The sequence below is a fragment of the Triticum dicoccoides genome, chromosome 5B (genome assembly GCF_002162155.2).
Source record: "Triticum dicoccoides isolate Atlit2015 ecotype Zavitan chromosome 5B, WEW_v2.0, whole genome shotgun sequence".
In the NCBI taxonomy this organism is placed as follows: Eukaryota; Viridiplantae; Streptophyta; class Magnoliopsida; order Poales; family Poaceae; genus Triticum; species Triticum dicoccoides.
In genome coordinates, this window is record NC_041389.1 from 376,363,939 (window position 1) to 376,372,662 (window position 8,724).

Here is an 8,724-nt window from a genome sequence, read left to right on the forward strand (position 1 = left end):
AGGACCAAAAACATTAGCTGGGGGAACAAGTGCGATAGGTGGCCTAGCCATGGCTCCAGGACCAAAAACATTAGCGGGAGGAACAAATGCGATGGGTGGTCTAGTCACGGCTCCAGGACCAAAAACATTAGCTGGAGGAACAGGTGTCATAAGTGGTCGTGGTCTTGTCACGGCTCCAGGACCAAAAACATTAGCTGGAGGAACAGGTGTGATAGGTGGTCTAGTCATGGCTCCAGGACCAAAAGTTCCATCAATTACCGCTGGCCACTGATGTGATAACACACTAACAGGATGATATGTGTTGCTTGGACGGAAGCCTGGAAGACCTGCACAGATAGGATACTGTTATATATACCTAAGGATCGACTGTAGAAAAAAACATTAAAAAAATCCGCTTGCCATATTACTAAGACGTCAGCAATCCAAACACATAATGCATGATTTATCCTTGCAGACAAATCAACTTGGCGACCAAACAGAAACAAAATAACTTATAACTAGTTAACTACAGGAAATGAGATTATGAAAACATCATTCAGCATAGACATGCAAGTAAGTTCAGTGCAGAATAGCCCGAGATAAAACATTATACTGCTCTCATAGGTTTTCTTCACAAAATTCAGAGAGATCGTACATGACTGCGAATTTGTAATACATTACCCAGTATAAAGAAACTGATAATAAATACTCCCTCCGTCCGGAATTACTTGTCACGGAAATGGATGTGTCTAGACATATTTTAGTTTTAAATACATCCATTTTTATTTATTTCTGCGACAAGTAATTCAGGACGGAGGGAGTACCTTGCTATCAGTACAAATAATCAGCATTGTGTTTATGAAGTTTTCATATTTCTGCAACCTGGAGGCAGATTTATGTAGATATCCAAATTTGAACCTAAACAAACACAGTTGTTTGTAGCAATTATTTGCAGAACTCGGAAAGATCATGGTAACATAACCAATGTACTACAACGTACGAAATATTTACAAAATGCTTTGCTGTCAATGGCCTCTCATTAAAATGGTTGGGATGACTTGGAACATAAAAAATGAAAATAATAAAGCGCACATTTTGGAAATGTCACAATTGAAGTTTGCAAAAATCCACAGTACGATGATGTACGTAAACAACATGCACACTAACTCAAGCAAAAAGGTAAGTTACAGCATGTAATCAGTTAGACCACCGAAATACTATGCACTGCATTTGATTTAATGTAACAAGACAGACAATAAGCATTACCAAACACATCAAGGTCGTGGAAGCAAACCAAAACACACCAAAGGTCGTGTAAGATCATTAGATCTTCTGAAACAAACAACGCTCGCCTTTCTCGTAAGGCAGTGCATCAGGGCACAGCCAATACTGTTACAGAGAAGCAGTCAGTCAACGATAAAATTGTTAATCATAATACAAATGCAGCCATTTCTATATTCTAAAACCAAATCTCCACCTGTAAAAAGGACAAATCACTAGAATCTGAATCAGTCATCCGTCCCTTCTAAATTGCTAAGTCAGTTGCAAAAACTGAGTTCGGCAAAAGCGATCAACAATGTTCGTCGCAATAATTAAACCTACCGAACGGGTTAAGGGGGGTGGCTGGGTGCGGACGGAATCCACCCGGTGGTGGGGGCGGAGGCTGGTATTCGCGAGGCCCACGGAAAGCGCCGGGTGGCAAGACGGGCGGAAATACCAGCGGCCGCCGCGTTTGGTAGAAGGGCGCCGGGTACGGCGCCGGCCGCGGAACGCCGGGGGGCTGGAAGGGGCCAGCAAACGCGATCGGGGCGGGGTTGGGCCTGGGGGTGGGGGTCGCAGCGTTCATCGGTTGGTTGGGTTGGGCGGCGGCGGGTGGGCGCGACATGGCGGCTACCAGTACCACGGCGGGGGCGGAAGCGGGGAGGCAGCGGGCAACAAGAAAGCGAGGGCAGATCTGGAGGAGAACACTCGGCGTGCGTACGAGAACTAAGAGGGAACTCGGAGGGAGGTTTAGGTTAAATCCCCCACGCTTCCATGGTGGCACGGTATTCTCTTCTAGGTCTACCCCTTTAGGGTTCTTCACCCCCTCCCCGCCATGTTGCACCCCGCGCCGCCGTCATCCCCATCCAAACCAATGTACCGATGAATGCCGCCATCCCCACGGCCAGGCTCAACCCCACCGCGATTTCGTTTACTGGCCCCTTTCAACCCATCGGCGATCCGCCGCCAGTGTCGTACCCGGCGCTCTTCTGCCTCATGTGCCCCGCCTCGGTATTTTCGCGTCGTCACGCCGTCCGGCGCTTTCCCCTGGACCTCGCTTGTGCGGGGCTTCGTCGAGTGGATTCCATCTATGCCCAAGCACCCTCTTCCTTGTATGTTTTTTCCCATGGGATTTGATACAACTAGGGATACTCTCAATCTGATATGAACACAACTCACTAGGGTTGCTAGCCTTTTTATAGACAGTGATTGCTTATTATCAATTAATGCATGACAATCGATGAGCGTATCTCGCACGTCATCGTGACATGTTGCAAGGGTGTCATTGGTCAAAATCTTGATAGCGCGCCACACATTTAGTGATTAAAAGGGGGAGAACATCAAAAGGAAAATTTAGAATTATTGACGTTGTTTCATTCTCCTTGAACCTCGTGTGAAGCCCGAAAAAGAGCAATTACTTGTTTTAGGAAAACTTATAATTCTCACTAAAGATAGAAGCTACGAGGAGGCTAGTGCTAGGCAAGAACACGTGTGCACTTTTGCTATGATCTAAGCATTTCATAAAAAGTCCAAACTCGCTATAAGTCTAGCATGCTAATAGTTCGGTATGTCACATCTCTAGCCCTGACCTGCTCCATGGTCAAGTTGATTACAAATATAAATGAGATATTTTGTGCACGTGTATGTACCATTGCAGGAATGTTGTTAATGAGTGTAGTATTGCAGGAATGTATGTATGGGGGGCAAGGGTTTCATCAAAGTTCAAGCCTTCAACTTGGGAGAAATCTTGGGCCCCTAATCTTGCCTTGTTTCTAATGATCACTTCATACTCGTCTTTGCTTGTTCTTGAAGACTCATTTGGTTCTGATGATGTTATAACCCTTTTCGATTGGCCTCTTCACAATGACCACATCTTTATCACGGGTGAAGTTGTTTAACTCTTCTTGCATGCCAACAACCAATCTGATTCCATCAAGGCTTGTTGTACCTTAAGTGGCTCAAAACTATAAATAAACGAGAAGCGGGCACAAGAATTAATCAACCGTTTACAAGTGACTACCCTTGTGACAATACACTTAAGACATTGTCAACTTGGACCCGGCCGGACACTAAAGGCATGGAGGAAGGTGGATCTTGAGGATCTTTGTCATCACTTGAACCTTCATCTTCATCTTGTTCATCCACGGTTAGAGCTTGAGATTCATCACTTGATGTACTTGCTCCATCTTAAGCTTGATCATGTGCTTGATGATCATGAGATTTTTCGTGATCTTGATCTTGCACAACAATTTGGTCTTCTTGATGATCTTGCTCACTCTAGTGTGGAGGGTCTTGTTCTTGTTATTGGACGTTGGGTACATCTTGAGCATTGTGGTCTACGTGTGGTGTAAGTCTTGATGGTAAAACGATGGTGCTTGAGGTTTCTTCATCATTGATGTGAGCTTGCTCCATGGGGAAAATGTCACCAATGCATGTAGTCATAATGTCTTGTAGATGATCCTCATCACCTACGTCACCACTTAGATAAACTTTATCTCCATGGGAGACATTGAATTCATCAAACATCATGTCACAAGTTTCCTCGACACATCTCTGGATTTGTTTAAGACCCTATAGGCATGAGAGTTTGATCTTTATCCAACAAATATATCCTCAAAATTTAGCCAACGGGTTCCCTTGCTGAGAAGCAAACACTTACAGTCGAATACCCAGAACTATTTGGCTTTTGGCTTGTTCCCGGTTAAGAAATCATATGATGTCTTGTTCAAGTACTTGCGAAGGAAGATTCGGTCCAACAAGCTATGTTGATGGCCTCAGCCCAAAATCTATACGGCTGTACTCATCTGACATGGACCTTGCCATCTCCACAGGTGACCGGTTCTTCCTCTTGGCTACACCATTTATGTTGAAGGGTGTAAGGTGTGAAATATTCATGCCTAGTCCCCTCATCACTAAGAAATCCTTACAGGGTGTAATTCTTGAACTCCGAGCCATCGTCGCTTCTAATTACCAATAAGACTTTGTGAACTTGCTTTGAGCTTGCTTGGCAAAATACATGAATGTCATCTTCACCTCGTCCCTGAACTTGAGAAATAACACCCATGTATATATTGAGTAATCATCAATAATGAATATACCATACTTCTTCCCTCCAATGTTATCCCATGATGGAGGCCCAAAGAGATCCACATAGAGGAGCTCCAAAGGCCTTGAGATTGAAACAACACCCTTGGGAGTATGCTTTGCTTTATGTTGCTTTACAACTATGCTTGCACTGCACACACAGTTTTTCAGAAAAGAAACATCCGTTATTCCAAGGATGTGCTCATTCTTTAGGAGATTTTTGGGATTTCTCATACTGACATGGGCTAGCCGGCGACGCCATAGCCACCCCTTATCGGCCTTGGCCATTAGACAGATTTCTTGGAAAGTGCTCTATTTCAAGAATTCAACCATGTTAAGGTTGTCATCCATGTGTCCAACAAAAGCCACTTTGGAGGGTATCTCTTCTAAACATGCTTGAGCATCCAATTACAAGCTAGAAAACGACGATACATTCTGTTTGGCATAGATTAGTGCCTCTCTCGATGCATGTATTGCATATAGTTGCACCGATCAAACTAAGGACACCTTTTGGAGGCAGATTGATGAGCATTTTCAACGCAATGTGAAGATTCTCTCCAGTCGAACACAAGGTTCAGTCCGAGGTTTTCATAGTACAATTCTAAACTGTTGCAACCAGTTGTGTGGTTGTGTTGGTCAAACTGAACGCCCCCTCCGAGTGGAGTGCCAGTAGGGGAGCATTCCAACTACATCCAAGCACTACACAAACAAAAAATCGGGAAGAATGGCAACAATCTCTTTACTTTGTTGCATTGTTGGGAAATGAGAATTGGGCGAGATGGAATTAAAAAATACACCAAAGGGCGGGATTAAGCATGTCCTCTTCCATTGGATCTTGATGGTGATGGAGAGTTTGAGTTTTTTTTGTGGGGTAGCTTGAGGTTGATAATGATGATGAGAGAGATAGAAGTCTCACTCAAAGACAAAGAGTCCTAATAGGAGGAGTGCACAACGAAGACCTTCACGAGATTATACCCATATGTAATACGAAGGTGGCGTGTCCACAGTTGAGGACTCTGGTTGCTCTTGTAGTACTAGGGGTAGTGTTGCTGCGCTCAGCGCCTATGTATCCAGCCTTGAGTGTGTGCGTGTGTTGGGGTGGCGTGCGTTTGTATCTGAGTTGTGGTCGGACATTGCTTTATATATAAAGCGGGGCGAAAGCCTTTTCCGGTAATACGACAATGAACTATTTTTGATGATATTCTCATGGAACTCTTGCGCGATATGGTTTGAGTTTACATTCGAAACATAATTTAACATTTGAAATGTTGTTAATTAAATAGTGATTTTGCACTAGATGTGAAAACATAGTTGAAAGGTTTGAGAATTTGCCATAGTAGAAGGAACAAGAGAGTCCATGCATAAGAGCGAAAATTTGTTGAAAAGGGAGCCTGAAATCGAAAGGCAAAACACATGTCCAGATCAGACCAAACTACACCAAAGGGCGGGATTAAGCATGTCCTCTCCCATTGGATCTTGATGGTGATGAAGAGCTTGAGGTTGATAATGACGAGAGAGAGAGAGAGAGAGAGAGAGAGAGAGAGAGAGAGAGAGAGAGAGAGAGAGAGAGAGAGAGAGAGAGAGAGAGAGAGAGAGAGAGAGAAGTCTCACTCCAAGACAAAGAGGCCTAATAGGAGGAATGTCAAGAAGAGAGGCAACTGAGAGGAGCGGGTGGTGGGGTGGAGTGTACAAGGAAGACCTTCACGAGATTATATCTAGAAGAGTAGAGTTGGAGACCAACCGTAAGCAAAGACAATGCATTAAGGTGGAATGAGCTCAAGGAGATCGAGGATGATAGGTTGAGGGTCAAGGCAGGGGCGTAGTCAAGCCCTACTCTACCCTGGCCATGGCCTGGGGCCTGGCAATGCATTCCTTTGTTGTTTAACACTATTCCTCTCTAGTTGGCCCGGGGTGTCGGAAAATCCTAGATACGCAACTGGGTCAAGGTGAAGCTATGAGATGTGCACGTAAAAGATTGATGAGCATGGGATGAAGACCCAATAGAGTAGGCTTGCTCATGAGAAGGACATGTTGAGGGTCAAAGTAGAGAACAAAATGAGAGGGAGGAAGGAGCAAGAGGCAATGCGCATGTTCATGGACACAAACGAGATGAATGAAATACAAGAGCACATCACACTTTCACTCGTGGTTGTGGAAAGATCTTCGCTTTCGAGGTGCCATGGGGGGACACCTCGGTGGAGGCAGTAGGAGTGACAACGCACATGTATGGATGCACTTTGTTTTATGTTATGTGTTCTTGCTCTTTGATGATACATCTAATACGATGATGAATCATTTTTGATGACATTTTCACGGAATTCTTGCGCGATATGGTTTGAGTTCACATTCAAAACGTAAAATTTAACATTTGAAATGTTGTTAATTAAATTGTGATTTTGCACTAGATATGAAAACATAGTTAAAAGATTTGAGAATTTGCCAGAGCAGAAGGAAAAGGAGAGTCCGTGCACAAGGACGGAACTTGTTGAAAAGGAAGCCTGAAATCGAAAGGCGGAACACATGTCCAGATCAGACCAAACTCCACCATCATCGTGCACTCGCGCTGCTTTTTATACAAAACAGAAAGATCATCAACAGCAGATAGCCCGACAAGCTAGCACACACCTCCGTGTCATCCCATCTCATCTCCCCTCGTCCCGTCCCCGTCGGTAGGTCGCTCGCCCGTTCGGTGCACCCGCCCCGCCCACGAGTTCCGTCCTCACCCCTCTCGCATCCAGCGGGGAGCACCAGTCAGTTGCAGCATCAGTAGCAGCAGCTCGAGCGCGCGCAAGGCATGGCCACGGCGGCGCACAAGCCCCTGGCCGCGATCACCGCCGACGACCTCGCTGCGGCGGGGGCGGCGGAGCCCGCCGCGCTCCACTCGGCGGTCCGCAGCGCGCTCGGCGCCGCCAGCGGCCGCGGGCCCGCCGCGGTGTGGGGGGAGCTCTCCCGGGGCGTGCTTCGCCCGGGACTGCCCTTCGCCGTCCACCGGATGCTCTACTACGGCTGCTACGCCGGGTCCCCGTCCACCACGCCGCCCGCCTGGACGCCCGACCCGTGAGAGCTCCCGCCTCCCCGATCGAATACCTTGCCGAGGCTCGCTCGCTCGCTTGCTTGCTCTAACGTGTTGAGGTTTCTGCGAATTTGCAGCGACGAGGCCGCCCTGACCAATGTTGGCCGCGTCCTGGAGGCGCGCGGGAGTGAGATCATCGGCCAAGCGTACAAGGACCCAATCACCAGCTTCCGGGACTTCCACAAGTTCTCCAACGAGAATCCAGAGGTGACCAGAGATTTTACTTCTCCCACAACGAGAATCACTGTTACCTGCTAAGCTTCCAGAAGTGGACTTACATCTTCAGTTTTGTTTCTGTCTTTCAAGAACAGGCATATTGGAAGATGGTCTTCGAGGAGATGGGCATCACATTCAGCGTGGCCCCATCCTGCATCTTGCGTGACAGTGATGCGTACCCCGGTGGCGAATGGTTGCCAGGGGCTGTGCTGAATGCTGCTGCGAATTGCCTGACTGCTAAACCTGGAAGAACTCCCAGCAACGTTGCCATTGTGTGGAGGGATGAGGGGAAGGATTCCGAGCCCCTCAACTTTGTGACTGTGGAGGAGTTGAGGAAAAAAGTTTGGTAATGATATACTGTTCTAAAGATGACTAGTTCTGATCATATAACTTTGCTTGCCTCATTTGAAATCTAACTTCACTAGTGCTTCTTCTCACTTCTGTCTAGAGTAGCCTCGTGGCAAATGCGCTCGATGCACTTAATCTGGCAAAGGGATCTGCTATTGCAATTGACATGCCTATGAATGTGAATGCTGTTACTATCTACCTCGCGATCGTGTTAGCAGGGTACATTGTTGTCTCGATTGCAGACAGCTTTGCTGCACCTGCAATATCAATGAGGCTAAAGATTTCAGAGGCAAAAGCAATTTTCACCCAGGTATTTTACTTAATCCTATTTCCACCATATTATCTTGATGCATACACATGTTGTGCAATTGTCTAAAATTATGCTTAATTTCTGAATGAGTTTGTTCTTCAATATAAATGTCCTGGCAATATTGATAGTCTTTTGCTTGCTAGGATTGCATCCTTCGTGATGACAAGGAACTTCCATTGTATAGGTGCGTTATTCAAGTGCAAAGGCATTGGTTGTGATTCATAATCAGAATTTATTTCTCATATATCTGTTTCTGTTCTACAGTAGAGTTGTGGAGGCCAAAGCCCCTATGGCTATCGTGATCCCTGCAAGGGGATCATCAACATCTATAAAAGGATTCCGTGCTGATGACCTTTCCTGGGAAGATTTTCTTGGAAGGGCTGATCATACTAAGTATGTTACTTTCTGATTATGCTTTTATTGTGCTAACTGGCTAGCGTTCATTGTCGAGACT

At 46.0% G+C, this 8,724-nt stretch overlaps 2 protein-coding genes across 2 annotated transcripts in view; one reads left to right on the top strand and one right to left on the bottom strand.

The window, feature by feature from the left end:
- Window positions 1–2,009, bottom strand: part of LOC119309257 — a 6,033-nt gene extending 4,024 nt beyond the window's left edge. The window contains exons 1-2 of the mRNA XM_037585288.1: window positions 1,582–2,009; window positions 173–326 (exon numbers count right to left, since the gene is read on the bottom strand). Coding sequence (XP_037441185.1) covers window positions 173–326; window positions 1,582–1,864 — 437 coding nt within the window. The 5' untranslated portion in view covers window positions 1,865–2,009. The remainder of the gene's footprint in view (window positions 1–172; window positions 327–1,581) is intronic.
- A 4,961-nt stretch (window positions 2,010–6,970) lies between these two features.
- Window positions 6,971–8,724, top strand: part of LOC119309258 (probable acyl-activating enzyme 17, peroxisomal) — a 4,775-nt gene continuing 3,021 nt past the window's right edge. The window contains exons 1-6 of the mRNA XM_037585289.1: window positions 6,971–7,380; window positions 7,474–7,603; window positions 7,708–7,958; window positions 8,066–8,270; window positions 8,414–8,454; window positions 8,535–8,663. Of these exons, the coding sequence (XP_037441186.1) occupies window positions 7,118–7,380; window positions 7,474–7,603; window positions 7,708–7,958; window positions 8,066–8,270; window positions 8,414–8,454; window positions 8,535–8,663 (1,019 nt within the window). The 5' untranslated portion in view covers window positions 6,971–7,117. The remainder of the gene's footprint in view (window positions 7,381–7,473; window positions 7,604–7,707; window positions 7,959–8,065; window positions 8,271–8,413; window positions 8,455–8,534; window positions 8,664–8,724) is intronic.